General features: G+C 42.0%; 2 protein-coding genes across 5 annotated transcripts in view; both read right to left on the minus strand.

The window, feature by feature from the left end:
• Positions 1 to 783: 783 nt before the first annotated feature.
• Positions 784 to 9,018, minus strand: LOC135490978 (glutarate-semialdehyde dehydrogenase-like). The gene is made up of 12 exons (XM_064776590.1): positions 8,739 to 9,018; positions 7,830 to 8,140; positions 7,336 to 7,457; positions 6,894 to 6,977; positions 6,264 to 6,434; positions 5,672 to 5,788; positions 5,094 to 5,237; positions 4,415 to 4,558; positions 4,000 to 4,158; positions 3,370 to 3,539; positions 2,722 to 2,780; positions 784 to 1,955 (listed from the first exon to the last, which is right to left on the minus strand). The coding sequence occupies exons 2-12, from the start codon at positions 8,068 to 8,070 to the stop codon at positions 1,750 to 1,752; spliced, it is 1,617 nt and encodes a 538-aa protein (XP_064632660.1). The 5' UTR covers positions 8,071 to 8,140; positions 8,739 to 9,018; the 3' UTR covers positions 784 to 1,749.
• Positions 9,019 to 9,611: 593 nt separating this feature from the next.
• The window catches only part of LOC135490970 (plexin-A2-like), a 75,943-nt gene continuing 60,893 nt past the window's right edge, over positions 9,612 to 24,661 (minus strand). For 2 of the 4 annotated variants that reach the window (XM_064776561.1, XM_064776560.1), the window contains exons 18-31: positions 24,156 to 24,314; positions 22,917 to 23,160; positions 22,048 to 22,196; positions 19,191 to 19,321; positions 19,017 to 19,076; positions 18,425 to 18,713; positions 17,909 to 18,059; positions 17,582 to 17,782; positions 16,990 to 17,156; positions 16,333 to 16,493; positions 15,659 to 15,806; positions 15,024 to 15,164; positions 14,331 to 14,405; positions 9,612 to 13,808 (exon numbers count right to left, since the gene is read on the minus strand). In XM_064776561.1, coding sequence (XP_064632631.1) covers positions 13,710 to 13,808; positions 14,331 to 14,405; positions 15,024 to 15,164; positions 15,659 to 15,806; positions 16,333 to 16,493; positions 16,990 to 17,156; positions 17,582 to 17,782; positions 17,909 to 18,059; positions 18,425 to 18,713; positions 19,017 to 19,076; positions 19,191 to 19,321; positions 22,048 to 22,196; positions 22,917 to 23,160; positions 24,156 to 24,314 — 2,175 coding nt within the window. In that variant the 3' untranslated portion in view covers positions 9,612 to 13,709. The remainder of the gene's footprint in view (positions 13,809 to 14,330; positions 14,406 to 15,023; positions 15,165 to 15,658; positions 15,807 to 16,332; positions 16,494 to 16,989; positions 17,157 to 17,581; positions 17,783 to 17,908; positions 18,060 to 18,424; positions 18,714 to 19,016; positions 19,077 to 19,190; positions 19,322 to 22,047; positions 22,197 to 22,916; positions 23,161 to 24,155; positions 24,315 to 24,661) is intronic. The other 2 variants (XR_010447768.1, XM_064776563.1) reach the window with 2 other exon arrangements.

A 24,661-nucleotide genomic window follows, 5' to 3' on the forward strand; every position in this document is an offset into this window, starting at 1 on the left:
TTGAGTAGAAAGAGCACCTGACGGGCTCAGCCAGTTGTTTTTGGGAGAAAAACAGTTTTTTGCAAACCAATCAACAAACACCATGCCACAGAAGGGGCCCTATTCTAAAACTGCATGACTCGGCCGTGCAGGTGTCCTTCACTGTTGTCACAACCAAGAACACCAACCTCTCCAACCTGGGACTACTTGATTAGAGGACCAACGGAAGTGGGGAGTGCATTGACCCCTGGGAATAGAGGTTGCCAAAAACACCATCAATATAGCCTCAGCTTCATAACCCCAGATATGTCACATCCTAGGCCACGTGCACAGACACTCAGGCTAGGCCTGGTTCTGACTGTTATGGACACTGTTGTCGCAACCAAGACATCACTCAGTCACTAGCATGGACGGTCAGACAAAGATGTCGCAACCTGAAAGACATACATTGGGTGATATGAATAAAGACTAGCAAATGCTTTTACTTCAATTTTGTACAGAAAGGCCTAGTGTAAATGTACATGGAGTTTTAGATAAAAGCATTTGCTAGTCTTTATTCATATCACCCACTATCATACAGCTTAGTTCCATTGCCATTTCAACATTGTTGTCACAACCACAGACACTTCCCTGGTTCTGACGAAGATGTCACAACCAATACACCAGTATGGCTCAAACACTGTTGTCACAACCACACTCGCTTTGTCTGACACCGATGACGTATCAAGTCAAATAGGCTTGACATCATGTGCATTGTGGAGCACTGATGAGTACCAAAATAAAAAAGAGAAGAAAAACTTGAAGAGTCATAAAAAACGTTTATTAGAAATGACATTCAAGTACAGTAGAACCTCTCTTATCGCACACTTCTCTATTAAGAACAACCTCTTTATTAAGGACACTAATTTTGGTCCCAAATTGGTCGTTTCCATTCAATTTGACCTCTCTAATCTGGACACCTCTCTACTGAGGACAGCACTTGTCAGTCCGGTGGGTGTCCTTAATAGAGAGGGACTACTGTACACCGCGGTTCAAACTTGTTTATTAGAAATGACATTCAAGTACAGTAGAACCTCCCTTATCGCACACTTCTCTATTAAGGACAACTTCTCTATTAAGGACACTAGTTTTGGTCCCAAATTGGGTGTTTCCATTCAATTTGACCTCTCTTATCTGGACACCTCTCTACTGAGGACAGCACTTGTCAGTCCGGTGGGTGTCCTTAATAGAGAGGGACTACTGTACACCGATTCAAACTTGTAATGTCGACTAGAACATCATTACAAGATGCTGCCTGCAGTTGTAAAAGTAACTTTATAAGAAAAACAATGGCATTTACCTAATTATGTAAATTAAACCTTATAATGACGATATTTATATCTAATTATGTATATACAATAAGAATCACAAAGAAACCCTGAATCACATTTTACAGTTTTTTAGCATTTTTTTACAGGAATAGGCCAAAAGAACCAGTCAAAGACTGCTGCCACTAACAGTGTGACGTCACACCAACACAATGACGTCATGTCAATTACGCCATTGTCTCTGTCACTGTTGTGGAATTCCACTGTAAGTCTGTCGATTAAACAAAGATGTCCATCTTGGATTTGAAATGATATTACGTCATTCGTCCATCTTGGATTTCGAATGATATGACGTCGGGCACCCTAAACAGTTGACGACAATGATTTCTGCCTCAATGATATTGACCCCTCATCGCGGCACAGAATGACACAAGAGTAAAATTGTGTCGGCAGCGTGGAAGGGTTAAATTCCTCCAAAACATAAGTACTTCAGTTCTGTGTAGTCATCAAGCGCGTACTTTGATCCCTCACGTCCAAGGCCCGACTCTTTGATTCCTCCGAGTGGCGCTTCAACGACAGTTATGAGTCCTTCATTTATACCCACCATGCCGACTTCAAGCTCCTCAGCGACACGCCATATCTGGCTGATGTCATTGGAGTAAAAATAACCTGAAAGAGAATGAAACTAGTTGATAAATCAATCCATTCAAAAGGGTAATTTCAGGACAATTGACACCTAATGGTTGCTCAATGACTAAGATCTACCAGAGTCTTTCTATACAAACATACATTGTATATATACATATTTGTATAGAAAGACTCTGGATCTACGTCATCTGACTGGGGGTCCCACCGACTGTGGCAATCATATCTCTTCAAAATGATGTAAACTAGGCCTACACCAGCTCCACCTGATGGGCTAACCCTGAACTAAAGAACTACATAAAAGAAAGCTTTTACACAGACAAAAAAGCCATTAGGTTACAATAGTCGTAGTTCCACCTATCATAAAACCCCGTGTTTTTTCAAGACCCGTGTCTTCGCCGTGTGTCAAAAAACCCGCGGCGCACTTACACATATCAGTTGTGTTAGATAACGGTTAATAGCCCCGGCGACAGGTGCGCTGTAGGTAGGGAGCTCTCCTGTGTTTCTTTCCCGTTGGAGGGGGCGCAATACCGAGGCAACTACACCGCACCATCTGTCGCCGAATCTTAGAACTTGCAATTGCCGTGTCTATACAGATTCCACCTATCAAAAAACTTGTGTTGAACACGGGTCTAGCCCCCGATTAGCCCCATCGAGCTCGATGGGGCTAATAGACACGGGGATTTGACACACGGGTCTATTTAGACACGGCAATTCATAGGTGTAAGCGCAAAAGACACAGGGATTTGATAGGTGGAAGTACGACTATAATGGCGTAATGAATTCTTACCTGCTAATCCATAGCGTGTTGAGTTGGCAATAGAAATAGCCTCCTCCTCTGTCTTGAATCTGGAAATAATTTTGAATTTTAGAAACACAAATCTTAAACATGGTGAAAATGCAGCATCTGTTCCACAAGGCTTATCATACAGGTAGCTGGACCTCCGAGATGTTGACGTCACTCTATGGAACAAAAATGATACTAACCGTAGAGAGCCTGGATGACTAAAGGTCAAGCAGGCCCATTGTACAGGTGCCCCAATCAACAGGCTAAATCACCTCCACACAACATGGAGATATGCCTAACAACTCTCTAAGCCCTTTAAACAACTTTAATGGGGGCCTACTGATACGCACAAGTATGTAATGCATTCCTACTAGGTACCGCATTTAAATTGGCTCACGAATACCGACATGGTAGTATATCTAATTTGAAGAGTTTGGGACAAACAATGAAGAAATGTGTCAGGTCAAATTGCGACGATTTTTTGTGTGTCAAGCCATATGTTGTCATGAGACATCCAAACACAAAGCTTTAACTTTCGAGACTAAACGGTGAGCAAATGAGTCTCTATTGTTGACAGACAGACGACAAAGGACGAAAGACAAGACAGGATGACATAGGCTCACCCATGTGAGCAAAAGATACCTAACTTACTTATACACTGCAGCGACAGGGCCAAATGTCTCCTCATTCATGCACAGCATATTCTCAGTTACATCAGAGATAAGCGTAGGTTCAAAGAAGGTACGGCCAAGTGAATGCCTGTTTCCACCTCGTAGAACTTTAGCACCTTTTTGAGCAGCATCCTTGACTTGGCTTTCAACCTAAAATATACAGATATTTGAATACTATGAAGAGAAAAATCATGCCTGTTCTTCAAGGGCTAATTAAGGAGGCCTTATGGGTCATTCTTGTACCCCTTTCTCATGCATGCTGTAAGCTGGGAAATATTTGCAGCAATTATTAGACCAATTGTGACCCACCACGGCAAAATGAGTCGCATGTCGCACAGAAGATGAGCCTAAAATGACACCAGGACATAATAGAATAAATTGATATACTCGGATGTCACAAAAAGCAGACATTAGTGAAATGAACAACCAGTCCGTCTCAACCTGTCAAGCTCGGAGCGACATGCGACTCATTTTGCCATGGGGGGGTCACAATTGGGTTTTCCTAAGAATGTCTAAAAATCATACGGAAATTAGATTACGGTATTTGGCCCACAGACTTATTTAGAAACTGTTAAAATTGCACCACGTTCCAGATGCCACTGGTCCCTACCTTTTCCACAGCTTTAGAATTAATCAAGGGTCCCTGTGTAACATCTGGTTCCATTCCATTCCCGACCTTAAGCGCTAAATCCATGGCCTGAGCCAGTTTGTCGACAAATGCATCATGAATACCTTCTTGAACAAGCAAGCGATTTGTGCAGACACAAGTCTGGAATAAAGGGCAAAATACTCCTTACAATACAATACAATGCAATGGAATGCAGTACAATACAATATACGATAGGTTCCCCTGCTTAAAGCAGTTCTCCTCAAGAGGACTTATTCAGCTTATGAACAATGAAACCAAATGGCTGTGATCCTTCTGAGAGTTGCACCAATGACCTCCTGATTATGAGCCCACAGTGCTCTTACCACTATGCCACTGATCTCCCCTAATCTCTTATCTTCCTTAAGCCATTTCTTACCTGGCCCGAAGATCTGAACTTTGATGCCACCGCCCCCTCTACTGCCTTATCCACATCGGCGGAGTCAAACACGACGAACGGTGCATTCCCACCAAGCTCTAGACTCACTTTCTTCACAGTGCTAGCTGACTGTTCATACAAAAGCTATAAAGGAAAGTATGACACAAAGTTAATATATGGTCAGGAAAGCACCATGTCTTGACTGAAGGAGGAGGCCCACGCTGACCTTTATGAGGTCATGTCGAAACACATAAATGACGATACAATGAAATGAAGAAACAAATGGATCAACTAGTTGTGCCTCTTATGTGTAACCTTTACAGATGCAATACAGCCACAAGTTAGAGATTCACGGAATCAAAGTGCTATTTTCACAATTCTTAGGTGCCAGAGTTACACCCGAGTTTTGAACTCCAAATTACCCCTTCCCGGAGGAAATTGTGATCGAGTGGCAGGTCTTAAGAGAGTTTAAAGTGGGTCAGCTTCTGTTAAAAACGATGTCACGTCACAGTTTTTGTGAAATGATATCGTTTTCATCAACTCCACAACTTGGCAAAATTATGTCCTGCTACTCTGCCACAAGGTGCACTGATCTGCACAGGTGCGAATCGCTCCCCAACAATAGCAGCACATGAACAATTTACAAGAATATAGGAAGAAGAAGGATGGCAAGGCTTACCTTTCCAACGCCTGTCGATCCAGTGAATGACAACGCACCCACTAGGGGGCTTTTGCAAAGTGCGGCCCCAACTTCTTTGACGTTTTCGTGCGCTGTCGTGATCACATTGAAAACACCTGGAGGGATCCCTGCCCTTTCTGCTAGCTGAAAATGTTGAACGAAAAAAAGAGTATCTTAGTTCCGGCCAAGACTTCCTTGATTATACTGGTTTAAGAGTTGACTCTCACGACCATAAATACCACCATCTTGGCCTAGAACTTGTATTTCGAAAGCAATCAGAACTCCTTCAAAATGAAGTGAATGCGAATTAAAAGCCTGGGAGGGTGTTCCCTAGAAAACAAAGAAGAGACATCCATCATCAAAATTGGCATTACTGTCATTCTGGAAGAGTTCTGATTGCTTTAGGATTTCAAATTCTACCCAAAATGGTGGTACCCATGGTCAACCCTTGAATAAATTTAGAGGGTGTGTACTTTACAAAGTGCTAAGTCCTATCTTGGAGTATACTCCAAGGTCCTATTGACTTCACTGAAGGAGATAACACCAAGGAGGCCCTGGGTTGCAATGACTTGCCTTACCTCGCACAAGGCCAGGGCGCTGAAGGGCGTCTCGTGCGCCGGTTTGATGATGACGCTGCATCCGGCCGCCACTGCTGCTGCAGCCTTCCTTGTAATCATAGCGCTCGGGAAGTTCCACTGAAAATGGCAATTGATATTGATAAAAGACAAAATTGACATAAATTATGAAATTGAAAACATCCATTTCAGTATGAATTTCATTGGCCAAGTCCTATTGCCATGAAAGAGCATTCCTTGGGGAAACTCTCAGGATTTTCAAAGAGATTGCATGCACTTTATTCCATAAATTTCGTCCAGGATTTTCAAAGAGATTGCATGCACTTTATTCCATAAATTTCGTCCAATTTCTGACAGAGCAAAAGGTAAAATAGGGTAATGACCACTCCCTAGACATTTTTGTGCACCTAAAATCCCATTCATTGGCTCCAAAATGACCTCATTTAGATCAAAATTCATGTAATATTTATCAAAATTGCCAAACAAGATTTTTTCCTCATATTTCAGGGCTGATATCTCCTTGGAGTTATTTTCGAGCAGACATGTCCCTCTCTGGAGGAAACCCTTCCCACATGTCCCCAGTCCTGATTCTTACAGGGGTTATCATAGCTGCCACACCAACTGGTTGTCGGATCGCCAGGAGGCGTTTACTACTCGCAGGGGTGGGGATAACATCCCCATAGGTCCGCCTGGCTTCCTCCGCATACCACTCTACAAACCCTGCACCGTAGTCCATCTCAGCCTTAGCATCCTTCAGCGGTTTACCCTAAAAATTAGAGAAATGTTTGATCATATTTCTAATTCTAGATTACGTCTTCATAATCTTTAACAAGAGTGATAAATTAAAAAAATTGAGTTGAGAGCTGAGCGTCAACTCTGACATTATTAGCTCTGTAAACAACATTGGGCGATTGTTATATAAGTAGGAGGAAACCGGAGACTCTGGCAGGTTCATCAAGAAATACAATCCTGATTCACCCTGGGCTCTAATAATGTGTGTTAGCTCGCAGTTTAACCACTAGGCTACGAGGATTGCAATTTTTCTGAAAAAGTGAAACTTTTTTTTTTCTTAAAGGTGTCATTCATAGGAGCGTGCATTAATTTGGTTCAATTCAAGCTAAACTGAAATAAACCAACGCCTTTTTACACTATCAGAGCAGTAAACGATTCTGGTTTTTGTCATCATTTTTTTCAATGAACAAAAGATCTCCTGGCCGTGACTCACCATTTCAGTTGTAATCAACTTCTCCAGGTCACTTTGATTTTCTTTCAACAGAGCATACCACCTCTTCATAATGATGCTTCTCTCCTAGAACGAAAAAAGTGATGAGTCAGCACAAATGTTGATACAAACCATATACAGTGAACCTCCCTTAGCGGACACCTCTCTATTAAGGACAACCTCTCTATTGAGGACACTAGTTTTGGTCCCAAATTGCTTGTTTCCATTCCATTTGACCACTCGATTGAGGACACCTCTCTATAAAGGACAGCACTTGTCAGTGTCGAGGGTGTCCTTGATAGAGAGGTTCTACTGTACAGTCGAACTTCCTTATAAAAGGACACCCTTTGGACAAAAAAATTTCCTTAAAAGGAAGGTGTCACAAATGCAGAGGTCAAAATCTAAAATAAGGTTCCATTATAAAGGTGAAAAACAGTTCACCAACCTTGGCCGTCACTCTCTTCCAAGAGTCAAACGCCTCGCGTGCCAATTTTATCGCATCTTGAGTGTCCTGTACATCCATGTCTGGCACACTGCCAAGAACCTCACCTGTTGCGGGGTTGGTCACTGAAACAGAAATTGACGAGAATTTCCGTTTTAATTAGCATTTTTTTTCATTTTTCTCAACTCAACCTTGGTGAAAGAAAAAACTTTATGCCAAACTTCGATCAGTCAATCAATCAAATAGTCATTTCTATGGCGCAACTTTCCAGGTAAAAGCAAAAGAGTCCTGTTCAAATACACCCTCCTCCCATCTGTAGGCCTACTTCCTGAAAACTTCTGTTTCATAGGGACTGTTCCGAATGTCACAGAAGGCTACTCAAAAGTCTGTGGGCACTCCTGGCGAAGGCACGGCCTTCAAACTTAACCTTCTTGAACCTCTGTTCAATAAGGAGGACCTGTGATTCAGATCTCGGGGGCCTTGGTCAGGTCACTTACCCTGAAATGTTTTTCCACTGGCTGCAGAGACCCATTTCCCATTCACATATGCCTCATTTCTGATGAAAGGCGGCAGCCTAGAAGCTCCAACCTCTGACCCGAAGAAACAGCGCCCAGGCTTCAAGTCCGCCCGAATCATGGTAGTCATTCTGTTCGGATTCATCACCAGTTTCCTGCTCACAGAATACGCCCTTGACCCAGGCAAAGGGATCCTTCTCACCAATCGTTGGAGCAACATCATTGGGCGCGGATCAATCACAGTCGAGGAAGAGCTGTATGACAAGGACTTTGAAGAACACTGACAGCAGTCTCTGAAATTAAGATTATTATATACTTTATGTTATATTAAGTTAGTTCCATATCTTACAATATCTGTAATCTGATGCCAATACAATTTTGTAAATGGGCCTTTTCAAAGAAGACGGATCAGAGCCTGAACAATTAAACCGGCACGCTCAGAACTTCTCAGAGAACCTTAGCCGACTTCAGACAATGCCACAAGCCATAATGACCCTTTTGTCCACGTGGTCGTCTCGTCTTGTTGAAAAGGCCTCTAACATTACCTCCCTGTGCACTGATAAGGCCAACTTGACCCAAAAGGTTTTGATACTGCCAAGCCCGATTGCGACGCTAATACATGAGAGTCATATCGAGATTAGGCATGGTAGTTTTTTAAAACTTTCAAAAATAATCGGGCCACTGAATCAATTATCAAGGGTCAGTAATAAGGGGTTTGAAGACTGTAAAATGCCCATGAAGGGTTAAGGCAGAAGAAGGAGAGGTCCCATTGAGAACCTCTTTGGATTTCTTGCTCCCTCTTCTACCTGAACCCTTTTACAATGTTTCGACCCCTTACTCAACTTATACTGACACTTATTTAGTGATTTATAGGCTGTACTGTAGGCCTACCTGTACTCTGTTAGTGTTGGAGCTCCCGATCCTGTCAGTGTCAGTCCAGGCTTGTGATTGTAAATCAGGTAATTGTCGTGCGATCATGACCCTGTTAAGAGAAATCAACCTGATATCGGTTATATCATGATATACAAGTAAAAGACATGGCATAGGCCTATATCACTTGATCATTGAGATTGACACACTGGTAGAGGTAAACACTTTCTGTACTACAGGGTGGATCAGAATTATTTCCCATGACAAAGGATACACAATAGAATTCTATTGGATCAGGGTCCGAAAAGTGGGGGCAGTTCTGATCGCTGCTGGGAAGCGCTCCAGTATCCTCTAGATGTCGACGAATGCCATCATTAATCAGTTAATCAAAACCTCTTGTAAAATCGTTAATAAGATTTATTAATCGCAAGCTTATCAAAACGTTTTATTCTATCATTCAGAGACTACTAGTATAGTAGGCCTACACGCACACAGGGAGTTTACAACTCCCTTCCAAACATAAACATTAAAATACAAAAGAATGTTAAAGCTCGACAAACAGAGGTTAAAAATCGTGATAGGCCTAGTCACGGCATCGAGTTACTAGTTTCACACTATATACCAGTATAGTTTCTAATGATCCCCTGGAAATCCCACAGAGCAATGTGAAAGCTGTACACTTGATTACACTCCAGAGGTGTAGCTAGCTTTTCGGTCTTTTGGGGGCAAAAGACACTTTTTGAGATTTTTGGCCAAAACCATGGTCAAAAACATGTTTTTTGTGACTTCTGTCCCCCCTGCCTCCTGCTAGCTCTGTCCATACAAGAGTTTTGTTTAGAGGACTGGTGGTCTACAGTCCAAGGCTGAATTTGCCCAAAGAGGTAGTTGGCCACTATACGCAGAGAGGTGCAAGATTCTCAGCAAGGTTTGCTGATTCCATATGTCCACTGGGTGAAGCTGGCTCTTCTGAATCCCATCAAATGTGTACCTAAAACACTGGAGTCCATCCACCAGCCCCACATTGTTCTTTGAGAGACTAACAAAAAGTCATTTTGCCATTTCATTAAATAATTTATTACTGGTCATATAAAATTACAGTCATCATTATATTTGCCAGGATATCGATATATTAAAATACACCAAACACATTCAGACGATGCAATAACCTTTTCCCTAAACCAGAGAAGGGCAACAACCTAGGCAACCCTAAATTAAGTTGCTTTGTCAAATCCCTACTGATCTTTCTCGCCAAGTGAATTTCCTACCAAATATTTGGTCAACCTACTTTCCCTGTCTCGAAACCTTTGGAGGGGTTGTGGCAAAAGGCAAACCGACATTATCTGTGGCGAACCTTATACTGGCGGTAAGACTGATGCCACCTGGCAACAGGACTGATATGCCACCCTAGAGATGGGACCGATGCAACCATCGTGACGGTTCTGTTGCCACCCTAGCAACAGGACCGATGCCACCCTAGTGATGGTTCTGTGCTCCTACCAACAGGACAAATGCCACCCTAGTCAGTAGTTATGGTTCTGATGCCACCCCAGCAAGAGGACAAATGCCACCCTAGTAAGTAGTGATGGTTCTGATGCCACCCCAGCAAGAGGACAAATGCCACCCTAGTCAGTATAGTGATGGTTCTGATGCCACCCTAGTGGTGGTTCTGATGCCACCCCAGCAAGAGGACAAATGCCACCCTAGTCAGTATAGTGATGGTTCTGATGCCACCCTAGTGGTGGTTCTGATGCCACCCAAGCAAGAGGACAAATGCCACCCTAGTAAGTAGTGATGGTTCTGATGCCACCCCAGGTGATGGTTCTGTGCTCCCTAGCCACAAGACAAATGCCACCCCAGTCAGTATAGTGGTGGTTCTGATGCCACCCCAGCAACAGGACCGATGCCACCCGAGTGATGGTTCAGTGCTCCCTCCCAACGGGGTCGCCACGCAAGCAATGCTGACATTCAGACATGAACAATTCACAAAACAAGCACTGTGACACAAAACTAGTCTGCCTATTTCTTCTAATACAGGTGAATTTCTCGTAAAGGCCTGCAGTCAACAACCAAATTTTCATGGGCATTTTGCAAACAAACTGAAATTTGCAAAATCCACAATGAAAATTACAAGTAATAATCATTTGACTATATAGAAATGATCCATAAGGGACCAAAACTTACTGTCCCTAACATGGAGGGTGTCTAAAAGAAGTGCCCGCAAAGCCAGGTTCTACTTTCATTATAAAATACCCTTATCTAAACAGGATTTGTACAAACTCTTGTCATTTCAAAAGCTCTCGAGCACCGGAACCAGTCAAGTCATTGCACATTTTATTTACAGTATAGAGTGATCTATGTTATGTCAAGGTCTGCCATGTTGGAGTGAGACAGAGGAAAGCAACCCCAAAAGACTAAGACAGCATTTGTGACGCGCTCTACCAAAACTAGGCGCTTGTCGCATCTGAACTTGACAGGTTGATACGGACTTGTTGTTCATTTCCCTATTGTAGACCTTTTGTGAAATGTGACCAAATCAGTTTGTAATAGATTTCACAAAAGGTCTACAATAGGGAAATGAACAACAAGTCCGTATCAACCTGTCGAGTTCAGATGCGACAAGCGCCTAGTTTTGGTAGAGCGAGTCACATTTGATTCAGGAAAGTCAGGCATGACCAATCATTGTTCTGCCCTCCAACATGGCTGACCATGAAAACGCTCTTTATAAAAAAGACATGTCATATTTACAAGAGTGGAGAATTAAATTTGACTAAATGTGACTCGCTCTACCAAAACTAGGCGCTTGTTGCATCTGAACTTGACAGGTTGATACGGACTTGTTGTTCATTTCCCTATTGTTGACCTTTTGTGAAATCTATTACAAACTGATTTGGTCACATTCAACAAAAGGTCTACAATAGGGAAATGAACAACAAGTCCGTATCAACCTGTCACATTCAACAAAAGGTCTACAATAGGGAAATGAACAACAAGTCCGTATCAACCTGTCACATTCAACAAAAGGTCTACAATAGGGAAATGAACAACAAGTCCGTATCAACCTGTCAAGTTCAGATGCGACAAGCGCCTAGTTTTGGTAGAGCGGGTCACAAATGCATCATCTGCCCCCAAAAATGGCCCCAATTACTTCAATCATAAACCATGTCAAATGAAACGAAAATGCACTTTAAAATAGGCACCATCGTTAGTGCAACCTGAATACTTCAACACAGTCAACATTATTTACACAAATGGTTCCACAGTAAGCTAACAATGTGAGAATGCAATTTCATTGTCTAATATTTATAAAGACTAGTAAATGCTTTTACTACAGTTTTCTACAGAGATGGCTAGTGTAAATGTACATGAAGTTTAAAGTAAAAGCATTTACTGGTCTTTTATAAATATCAGCCATTAGCCTAGAAGTAGGCCTACCTTACGTTGGCACACCCTCTATAATTTAGTATGGCCAAAAGAAATATGTACTGTCACACGGGGTGACTTTGAAGAGTGGGGTAACTTTGAACAATTCTTTTTGGAGTGTCCAAACTCACCCCATGTGATAGTACTTAAAGATTTGATTCAAAAACAAACATGCCCTTAATTAGAGACACTTTTTTGGAATAACCTGTACATGTACAGGCCAATATGTACCAACATCTGATTCGGTTAAGCCAGTAAATGTATCAATAGAGCAGTTGGTCCAAAACTAAAACGCACATACATACAACCATCCTCCTTGGCACATTCTGTTATCAAATGACAATTTCATTTCAAGCACATTATAACAACAGCATCTATAAGAAGTATACCCAACCTAATCAACAAAATGATTGTTTCCCCGTTAAGCACATCGGATTCAAACCACAATGGACCGTTAACCAATTCATTGCCTCCACTCTTCTTTATCCACAAATCACATTTACATGAAGTCATCTTCTCCCAATCATCTCCATGAAATTCACTGGTAACCATAGTAACATCCCCACTGCCACGGCAGCATCTAGTACCCGTTGCCATAGTAATATTGCCTCACTGAAAAGCAGTGTGATGTCAGTCAGGATTCAGTCAGGATGCAGTGTTACCTTACATTTTTATGGCAGTGTTGAAATCAGTGGAAAGCAGTCATAGGGAGTGTTTTTCAGTCACACGTTACCAAAGCATACAGTTATACAGCAATCAAAAATAGAGGTCAGGGAGTCATAAGCAGTGGTAAGACAGTCAAAATCAGTGGTAAGGCAGTCAAAAGCAGTGCTCATTTAAATATTTCAGCTGACTGATTTCCACTGTTTTTGACACTGAAAATGACTGCACACTGAATCCACACTGAAACACCACTGATTTTGACTGCCATTTCCAAAACCTCCTGGAGGGAGCAGTCATTTTCAGTGTTAATATGAATAATTTATTCAATTCAATAGAGGACATCGCCATTGCATGATGATGTGTCACAGTAAAAAACACCATTTTAAATGATAAATTTACGTCCTTGACCTATGTCATTGCAAACTTTGTCACTGAGGCAATAATGACAGTGGTCAGATGGGGTTACTATAGACAATTGAAACCACACATGGCACTTAGCTACTGTCAGTGATGTCACGGATTGAAGATCAAATTGACGTCCAAATAAAGTAACTGCATGCGGCCTCTAGAATAATGGTCTAACAGACTGATTGATGTGTATTGATGCCCACAACATCAGCTGTCGACTGCAGCTCCCATGCAGATATCTTGCAGTGTATGCATACATTACAGCACCTACAGCCTTCTTGATCAGCTGAAAATACAACTTCAGCACCTGTCTAGATTACCCTTTTTGCATTCAAGAAGTCAGCTCCAAGGTATCACTAAACTGTTTCCTTTCGAAGATAGATTAGCAATATGGTCCCAACAATGTTCAAATACCATCAATGGTAAAATCGGACAACAACACTACCACGGAAGCAGTTTCCATGGCAACATTTCATTGGTTTCCATGGTGACCACAAATCATTACGCTATGGACTCGGTCATTTCCATTGTTGATATTATCTGTTCTAGCTTTTGGACTTCCTTTTTCATCAAAGGATTATCTTCTATTGACATGCGCACCTGAAAAGAATCGGAAATTTTTTTGAGTTGGCTTTTTCTTCTTGGTATTCAATTTCTGATAAAACCATTACATTTAAAGGGTAACTCGTGTCAAATTTCACCATATAATGTTTTAGCTGTTTTTGACAAATGACTACGTCACTTTCTCATAAATCGGTAAGGTTTTCGAATCAAAATGCACATTTTCTAGAAATTGATGGTTTAATCCCGCTCGGACGGCTCGCTTCGATGCCGTTTTCGTTGATGACGTCACAACATGAACATTTTCGCGGTCGCAGTGGTTTACATTCAGCGATTTTATGATAAATCTAATCAAAAATGGAAAATTTGAGCTTTACATTTGTGATCAACAATTAAAAACGGACGTATTTCCACAAAAATGTAAATCACATCATAGTATCACTTTAACAATATCTCATCCATAAAGCTTGCAATTTTACCCCTCTCATAACCATTGGAAAAATGAAGGGATTAACGGTATGTTTCTATGTTAATATATATATATATCAAATTCAACCTTACCTCATCTTTATATTTAGTGACATATTCATATAATTCCTTCAGAGCAACCGTCACATTAATCTCTGTCGGATGAATCTGAAAAAACAAGTTTATAGTAGCAGGTTATGATTTCGGAGCTACACACCTCTGCTGGCTACACCTAGATATGCCCTAGTTATCATAGGAATTGAAATCTCTCGATAACTGCTCCTTTTACAGTATATTTCCCAAGTCATCTGTTCAAACATCTTGATCAGTGCTGGGTGTCTCTCAAAAAATCACCTTGGAAACATCCTTGTTTTACATAAATACCCTTGAAAACAGCTTGAATGCCCATTAAAACACTCTTGTTACCACTTGAATGCCCTTTAAAACACCCTAGATATAACTTGGATCTCCTTGGAAACACCCTAGTTACCCACTTGAATGCCCTTTGAAACACCCTAGATATAACTTGAATCTCCTTGGAAACACCCTGGTTATTTACTTGAATGCCTTTTGAAACACCCTAGATATAACTTGAATCACCTTGGAAACACCCTTGTTACAACTTGAATGCCCTTGAAAACATGATATCACTTGAATATCCTTGGAAACACCCTATTTCCCACTTGAATGCCCTTAAAATCCCCAGTCATCACTTGAATGCCCTCGGCAGCATTCTTAGTGCCATTTGAGTGCCCCAGGATAAGAAATACCTTCAGAAACACATACCTTTGATAGCTCTCCAAGATATATCTTCATATCTTGGTCAGAGACGGGCGACAAGGCCTTAATGTCGTGATAATACTGGTTCACCATCTTCTTGTAGTTTGGAATGTCTTTGGCGTAGAGGAGTTTGTTGGTGGGGGAATCCTGCAATAAATAGATTATCCTATTATCAGATTAACCAACCATAATCCTGTAGTAGCAAGGTATGTCTATCCCGATTATATTTTGAATTTGATTGAACTCGCCAGTTTGAAACACATACAAGACAGTGTTAGTATCAGCTGACCATATGTGACCTGTCTCAGCAAAAGCAGGCACATGTCGCACAGAGGATAGGCCTAAATGGCAGTAGCAGATATTGGGAGAAACTGATGTACTCAGATTTCTCAAAAGGCAGACAACTGTGAAATGAACAACCGATCCGCCTCAATCTGCCAAACTCAGAGTGACATGGGCCTGGTTTTGCTGTCACGGATTTAAGATTAGAATTGACACAATATAACATTTTCTGCCATATGGAAAATGGAAAGGGTTTGCTTGATCATCAGGTGGATTAGGCCATGCTTATATTTTAGCTGAACCCTATTTGTCTCAATTTTAGTACCGAGATTTGCAAATGCCAGTCTCTCAGACCCTACCTTGCCGAGGCGGTGTTCCGTAGTGGAGCAGCTGTCCATAAATGTCTGTGCGATAACAGAGAGGCAGGAATCGACAATGGCAGGTTTATGGACGTCAAATGTGAAGTTCGGGTTCTTTATAATGTTCACCCAGAATCGTAATGGCAGGCTGAAGAGTAAAGAGAGAAGTTTTTATTTGAACGAAAGTCGTAGTCGCCAAGCAAAATCTCTAGGAGGTGCAGTGAGTCATCTTTCCAGGGCTCATACAGAGGTAGGTTTTCAAACTTGGCGAAAAACAAACGAGATGAGACGATGCAGCGAAAGCAATCATGTCTCACCAGACCCATTCCATCATTGTGACATCATTGTCAACACGCTCTGTTAGCTCGCCCAGTCCATTTACGGCTCCGTATCTGGCCAGCGGTAGAGTCCACGCAAGCTACTCATGTTTCTTACCAGGTGGGTATTTGCTTACGCTGGTATAGACGCCAAATACAAGGAATCTCTGTCTCACATCTCATGTTCTGGACTGTGAAAGGCCAGGAATTTAGTTCCTTGGAAGTCGCACCGGTTTAGCCAGAAATAAAATCCTGACTCCTGCGTGGTAGCCAGCAGTGTTAACCACTAGGCTATGAGGCTTCTCCCAGGGATACTGGTTCTCCAGTGTAATTTAGAAACTCTAAAATAATTCCCACCTGTTACTTTTCCAAGTATATATCACTTCTTGGTCACTAATACTGTGTCTATCAGCTGCCTCATCTAAGAAATCAAATAGATATTTGATCGCGGTCGGAAGCTGGTCATCGACGGTTAGGATTGTCTTGAACAAATCATCTACGAATGTTTGCAAAGTGCCCTGCAAAAGTATGAAATCATGAGGATTCTGCTAAGTATTTTCTCACGAGACATTTTCAGCATGTCTGTGGAATGTTGTGCTCAGAAGCAGCTCTGTAGTGCTTTTTAAAAGTATAATTCAATCTAGTTTCATGAATCAGGTGATGCAGCGTAACGAAGGTGGGCGCCTTAATACCAGGTCATCCTCTTCAAAGTGTCTCCTTGTACCTCGCTCAAGATTAAAGTACGGGGATCGCAGTTTCTCCGTGGCTGCCCCTTATCTCTGGAATCGACTCCCCAAAGCAATTACATCTGCTGAGACCCTCACCCAATTCAAATCCATTCTTAAAACACACTTGTTCAATCTTCACTTCAAAAAATCGAGGAGGTAGCGCTTTGAGCAGGGTGACCTGGAAAGGCGCTTTACAAATTCTATATTTATTTATTATTATTTATTATGCCCTGCAGCCTCACTATGCCACACCATCCAAAGGGGCGGATGGCAGCAAGATATTTACCTTTGTGGAGAGTAATCTTGGAAGGAAGATCTCTGTGATGACTTTATGACTCCTCTCTTTCCCACTGCTGTCGAAGTCACCCTGCTTCACCAGATGGAAAATCTTGGCCCCGGATTCGATATCTTGTAAGATTGGAGTTATGGACGACATTGAAATAGCTAGATTGCCTAAAATGAATAGAAAAGTCATTTTATTTCAGAGTATAAGTACCTAGTCAAAATTGTAAAAAAACAACTCTGCTTTTCTCGTCGCTTATTTCAATCCATTTTCATGATCTTGCAATGCCTTACCTTTCACTACTGTTCCCAGTATCTACTAGGTCCGTACACTGCATACTATTGGCCTGCTGGAATCCGTACTGCTAAATTTTCCTCAAGTTCTATCGTTTACAACAGATCCGAAAGGTTTTAAGTAGGTTACACCTAAAAATTTGAGATGGCACCACTGCACTCGGACCTTGTCCCCGAGATGGATCCAGACTGCCCAGGCTCTACCAGGTGTAGGTCAGTGGACAATACACTGCCAAAACCTTGTTGTGGCAATAGAGGTAAAACTCGGGGAGGAAGACCCAATCTACCCAGATTATTCTTACCGTTGAGTCCCCCTGTTCCGCCATTACACGTCCGCCCTAAACTGTCATGTTGTTTTGGCACCAGCGCCATCTGTGCACCATCTGGAACTTTATAATGTTCGAGCGTGTTGATTTTCTTCCATCCCGACGCGTCAGGATTAGTCGTCATATCGTCGTCTTGGAGACACAAGTGACCTTGACCTGACCGTCCACTTCGCCATTCTGAAAACAATCATTTGAGACGTGATTACAAACAGCAAAGGCAGCAGCTGACTCAGAGTAGTAACATAATGTAATGCATCATAATTAGGTCAAGGTCACACACACTAATGTCAAGGTCACACTTACCTAGGTCAAGGTCATACACTGAAGGCCGATGAGAGAACGGCGTATTCTTGTATATTGTATCAAGCATCTTCTCCTTCACTTGAGTAATTGTATCACAGAGTAACACCTTGCATTTAATGATCTCTCCATCATCTAGCACAATATCAAGGTCCTGAAATGGAAACGTATTGCCACGGTTACTCTATGTTGCTATGGTTACACTGTTGCCAAGGTCATGGAATATCCTGGTTACACTATGTTGCTACCTTCATTGTTGACAACGGCACATTTTATAATATCTCTCCATCAGTAAGCTCTAAATCAAGGTCATAAAATGACAATGAATTGCCATGGTTACACTATGTTGCTATAGTAACACTATAGCAACACTATAGCAACACTATAGCAACACTATAGCAACACTATAGTAACACTGTTACCATGGTCAAATAGCTACAATACGAGTAACGATCTGCATTGTATGATCTCCTCTGACTTTGCCATTGACAAACAACTAAATAAACAAATTCTTCTTACCACTGTATTCTGTTGCGTCTTTTCTCGAAGTAACCGGTCTTCTGACAACGAGTACCGGGCATCGGCAGTCACGGCGTCAACCGGTCCTTTCTCCACCTGGTGTTTGATCGCTTTGAATAACATAAACAGCGGCTCCCCCGTCGATTCTTTGAGGTTTTCATACAGACATATCGACAGCCAGTTGGCGAGTAATTTTTCTACAACAGACTCTGTACGCCGCAGCAATAACTTGGGCTGCTTTTTCTCCATGTACTTGTCGATGAGTTCGTTGAGGAGAACTTTGACGATTCTGGAGGAAGAAGGATATTTTGGATTATTGCAGAGTTTAAGGAATTGATACTGAACTGTTGGTTGTCTCACAGAACACCGCAAGGGTGGAGCTAAAATGGAGCCAAAACTGAGGCAGCAGCCATGGTTTTAGGCGAAATGTCAGCTGTAGGGATTACAGTGAAGCTCCCTGATCCAGCTACGCTGTGGTATCTCAATGGCAGAGTCAATCGGGGAGTTTCAAGGGAGTTTGTCTCCGAATTGCACACAAAATGGGGATCCTTGCTAGTTGCTTGACTGGTTATGTTATCTTTTATTAACTTACTCAGTAGCATATTCCATCTTGTCTTGGAGAATGATCATCAGAAGAGATGCAACGTTTGCTCTGAAAAGAAGAGAGAGAACATTAGAGTTCATTACTACCTTGAGAAAATTTCAGAAAGAGCGGATCATCCACACCATTGGTCTCCCTGCCAAAGGCTTTCATTCTAACACTTACTTGTCTCTGATGCTAAAGCCCTTCTGCTCCTCCAGCGTCCGAATTAATGTCAAAAGGAAGTTCTTGTTGATAACGAGCTGGTTAAATTGGGTCATGGCCTGTTCAATGGTTGTTCTTGGACTGTTACGGACCTGCAGGGAAAAAAACATAAGAATTTGAAAACAAAATGCCACTCACTGTAAAAGAACTGGACAAGGTCCTGTTTTGAGAAAATGGACTAAGTGCCCCACAGACCAGTGATTTTGGTCGCAGTGACCTACAATATTTGTATCCCTGGGTTTGATGTACTGATCGCAGGTTGCTGTGATGGCCATTTGTGTCTACCGCATGACGCTGTTTCACCATTTCTTCCTGGGAATCATCTCCACAACATATACAAAGAACGAAGACCGGTCGCGATATTGGGCGCAACTGCAGAGGTTGTGACGTGATCGATGGTCACCATCTGAGATGGGGATTCATTGAACACCACGGAAAATGTAGTTTTACACGCGATAAGGTGAGTCACTTATGGCCAGAACTGTCAAACAGGCATTATTTACAAATGTATGTACATGATAAAGGTTACCACCTCTCCGAGTGAGGGCTTACCACCTCTCAGAGTGAATCCAGCCTGAAAGTCAAGGCTACCTATAAACTGGGCCCAAGCATGAACTAGAGTATCCAACATGCAACTTCCTTTCATTTCAATGCTGAAGCCCGAGATGCAACACCTTGGCCCGGATGTTCAAACTCAAAGCAAATTTGTCACCAGTGCTGGGCAGAGACATGTATTCATCCACGGCGGAAGTGTGGCACATAGTCCGTACTGAACTGTGAAGCTGTGGTAAATACATGACTGTGATGGGTGAAAGTGGATTTATTCTTCAATCTTTGGTGGATTCTTAATCTACAGAGCCAGGTCATAACAGGGATATACCTTTTGATAATGAATTTAAGGAAATATTGTCTCACTGACCAGTTTAGAACTTGTATTCTAATAGGCCCATATCAGTCCGCGTGTGACGATTTGATGGCAATGCTGTACACAAATCAATTTTTCTCAGGCAATCGGTATTGGAATGTTTTGAATTTTCACTATTATTTCGATAAAAGCCTCTTCATAACACATATAAAATTTGGTGGGAATTAAAGCACCCTTGGTGTACTTTTTTCACCAACCTATATTCATTTAAATGTACACAGAATGTACACACTGGCTAATAGAGGTCTCTGGCCCGCTGCCATTATCTTAACATTACTTTATCTCCTTCATAACACGCAAACATCACTCTTCTTACAGTATCATAATTTGTTTTAGTTCTGGTTAAGTCAGTGGTGCGTCTGACACAGACTGAAATCAGGCTACGCCCCCCCCCCCCCCATTCAAAAACATTGTCACAACAACAATCACACCACTAGTACATTGCATGCTGATGGAAGGACCCTGAAAGCTAATAAGATTAGATCAAGGATCTTTTGCTGGCTGTAGGAGAAATGTACACTGCCAGAAATTTGACTTATTCACAACCTGGTATTCTGACGAAGCCATTATGCTGATTTGAAGAAATTATGAAAATCTGAATTCATCTCATCATTGAGCTACCGCACTTCAGAACCAAATTTGTTTTTTATCAAGTTCCCATGTACAGATTGTAACCTCTTCTTGATATAAGTATTTCAACTTTTATTAAGGCTTTACTCAACAGAAATTTAAAAAATCAACACGCTGATCATCTATTTACTTGGTTGATATATGATATCCAAGTAAATCTACCCAGTTCATTGAGTAAATGGGTATGACCCAATAGGGGGTCACCTGTACATAGCACTCATGCATTGCATTACATGCACCACTTGGAACACCCCTATCTGTCAAATGGTTTGCCCCGTCTGGAGTTACGCCATTAAGATTCTCCCAAATTTGAACTTGATTTTCGCTAATTACGGGAGATATTGGTGGCTGGGCGCGAAAGTCTTGCTTTATTTCTCCGAGGCTATCAAATGGCCAATCATGCAGTGAATTCCAGTCCATTTTTGCACCTTGCCACAAGTGCAAGAAATCTGTATCCCATGAAGGGACAATACCGAGAGACAGAGGGTGGGAAGTGAAGGAGGGTGTAGGTCAGCAAGTCACACAAGAAACTCCAAGCTGAACCCGGTCGAAGTTCAACAAATTGCTAAAACTTGCTCAATTTTGAACCTGGGTGATGTATGCGTCACCCACGCAGACCACTACCCTAAGAGCATCAATACTTCTCAGTATCAACACCTGGCTGTTAAAAATTTGCGGATTTCGTATCCGGTTATACATGTGCATTGATATGTTACCAAGGTAACGAAGCAATCACCAAGGTACACTTATTCATGGGCATGCCCAACTGATATAAAATCTGGAATCATTGTTCGAACTTTTGCCAACCGCTTCAATGATTAAAAGTCCTCACTGTCGTATGGAGTGCACCCACAGTCAGAATTGATGACATATTTCTCATGTCAATAGATGGATATCTTTCTTTACAAAATGACACCATTCGGACGTCATGCAAAACTTCTCCGTCTGTGCATGTGCATATGACACTCAACAGAGGATGGTGTGACGTAACAAAATCAACGTCACACGATCGTTGTCGGTTTCATTTGGATACGAGGAGTTTTTCTGGCCTATCTCGTGATTTGCAAAATATCTTTGAATAAACTTTTGATACGATTTCGTCACAATAGCAACTGCACATCATCGGTTAAGCATGGTATTTACAAATTTGCTCGGACGTCATCAGATATCCATCTATAAAATACTGTTCCCCAGGACTGGAATACAAACTGGACAAGCGAAGACAAGGAGAAGATATAGAGCGTGCAAAGAAGTGACACATACAAATACCTCAGTCCTGTGCAAGATCGGGTGGTCCTTCAGGCTTGGGAAAAGAACGCGGAAAGTGTACATTTGGTAGCTCCAGAATGGTATACCAGAAGCATTCAAGTCGCTCGTCAAGTCAGTCATATCAGTTTGCAGCTCAGCAAAACCTGAAATATTTTTCAAAATTTGTAGCATTTTTGAAGAACATAAAGTTTTGGAAGGCCAACTAATCTTCAGCCCACATACTACAGGACTGCAGGGCCGTAGCCAGTTGTTTGGTCTTGGGGGACAAGTGCTCCCCTCGCTAGCTATGCCCCTGAATTGGCCCAACTTCTCAGCCCAATGATGTATCAAGTCATGGCCAGAGAGAGCACCACATGAAGTAATATTGCTCACATGGTTATTTTTATCAACTTTTCTTCAAATATTTTCCGAACCACACATCAGTTTTTGATAAATTGTTGACTTAAGATATGTCATCTGCTCAAATCCGAGGACGAACAAATTGAAGAAACTTTGTGCAGATGGTCAATATGATCAACTTTTCTTCAAATATTTTCCGACCCACACATCAGTTTTTGTTAAATTGTTGACTTAAGATATGTCATCTGCTCCAATCCAAGGATGAACAAATTGAAGAAACTTTGTTCAGAAGGTCAATATGATCAACTTTTCTTCAAATATTTTCCGACCCACACATCAGTTTTTGATAAATTGTTGGCTTAAGATATGTCATCTGCTCAACAAATTGAAGAAACTTTGTTCAGAAGGTCAATATGATAAACTTTTCTTCAAATATTTTCCTGCCCACACCTTAGTCCTTGAGAAAATGCTGCATTTAGGAAGACGCCACTTCCAGTTTTGTGTTCGTCTTCTGTCATGCTTACCTTGTTTACATTCCTCCCGTACATTACTCTCCCACGTATCGAGCTGAATTTGCAAGTGTTTGAATTCCCGCTCATGTTTCGTACTCTTCCGCTTACAGATGACTAAAATCACTATTATGATCAGTAGGAGGAGACCGGCGGCACCAGCGATCGCGTAGATTGCAACGGGCGGAAAATTGTCATCGTTGTCGATTTTGTAGATGAGTGAGCCAAGCTTGAAGTGTAGGTTTCGGCCAACACTAACCTGGAGAAGGAAATGTTTACGTGGCTTTCAAAAATGGTAAATAGGGTGGTGTAAAACATATCCCAGGAGCTATGTTCAGCACAAGACATGTCAGGTACTAGCAATGCCCGAAACAGGTCAGAAATCAGAGAGGTTAAGATAAATTTTTGACTGTGACTCACCTCTGCATCCCGAGATACAGATTTTCGATACTCCTACCTTGTATTGTTTGAAATATCAAGAGGCAAGTATATTGAAAGCGACTGGTGCCAGAACATATCTCTGAGACTGAATTCCATTCACATAGTGATGAAACAAATCTTTCTCCACAGGCATATTTGAAATTCTTATCCGGATATTAGCATAAAGCCGAAAATGAAGTCATATTCCAAGTCAGGGCCCGCCGCTCCTGACTAGGAATACCACTTCATTATTTTCAGCTTCAAGTTTCTTTTCTCAAAAATGGAAATGTAGAATTTGGCAACTAAAGGCTTTGATAAAGCCCCTAAAGCTAGGTGCACACAGAGCTTAGTGCCTGCGTGATCGCAGCCGCAAGGCTCTTTGTGAGGACGCGAATGTCTGTGTGCACTGGAGACTGCAGCTATTTAGTTCTTGCGTCCCGGGGCGCAGTCGGAATCGCAAGGATCAAAATGATTTGATATTTGTCGGAGCCATATTCACCGCAGCCATAGGACGCAAGGCTGCGCAAGCAGTTTGCACCGCTCGCCTGAGCGTTGATAGAATTTGCCGACAATCTATTACCTCTCGACCAATCAAATCGTTGCTGTTACACCACATGATTTCAAGTGGCAGCGCCCACAGACATGGTTGAAGAATGGAACGAGGAGCGAGATGAAACATTGGTGATGATTTGGCGTCGTCGATGTCACACATGGTCGCAACAGTCTAGAGGATTGCGTCGTCGCATGACTTTGGGGGATACGGCTTGCAGATGCGATCACGCAGTCACAAGCTCTGTGTGCACCTAGCTTTAAGAGTTACTGTCAAACCCGTACCTTGACTATGGGCGAGCTCTCCACGTTGACCCCAGCTGGTTGATGCACTGGAGGAATGCAACTCAGTTCGGTCGGGGCAAGGGAGGTAATGTTACATTTCTCATCACCTATCATCACTTGGACATCTTTAGCATTGTTTCCCAGCTTTAGATTTCTCCCCTAAATAGAAAAAAACAACATCATTAGTCCTAATAATGACCCAACGTGGCAAAAGTAGGCTCTTGGGGTCAGAGACAGATATTGAGTTATTTGCATGTGCTGATTGTCCATAAGTAGGGCAGTCAAGATGGCACAGTGGAGATATTGGAGCCTGTCACCTTTGAGGTCCTGAGATCAATTCCCGGTCGGTCTCAACAGGCCGACTCTCTTTGACAGCATAGGATTCCTCTGGGGTCTACGGTTAAAGGGTAACTCGTGTCAAATTTCACCATATAATGTTTTAGCTGTTTTTGACAAATGACTACGTCACTTTCTCATAAATCGATGCCGTTTTCGTTGATGACGTC

Source organism: Lineus longissimus, chromosome 7 (genome assembly GCF_910592395.1).
Source record: "Lineus longissimus chromosome 7, tnLinLong1.2, whole genome shotgun sequence".
Classification (NCBI taxonomy): Eukaryota; Metazoa; Nemertea; class Pilidiophora; order Heteronemertea; family Lineidae; genus Lineus; species Lineus longissimus.

What these genes read in the sequence shown, in the direction of transcription:
- LOC135490978 (XM_064776590.1), bottom strand. Translation starts at nt 8,070, where the DNA reads ATGATGTTGCTCCAACGATTGGTGAGAAGGATCCCTTTGCCTGGGTCA. An exon ending in GATCGACAGGCGTTGGAAAG is followed by an intron (nt 4,559 to 5,093) that starts GTAAGCCTTGCC and finishes TTTCCTTTATAG; the next exon opens with CTTTTGTATGAACAGTCAGC. An exon ending in ATTCTAAAGCTGTGGAAAAG is followed by an intron (nt 3,540 to 3,999) that starts GTAGGGACCAGT and finishes TGTATATTTTAG; the next exon opens with GTTGAAAGCCAAGTCAAGGA.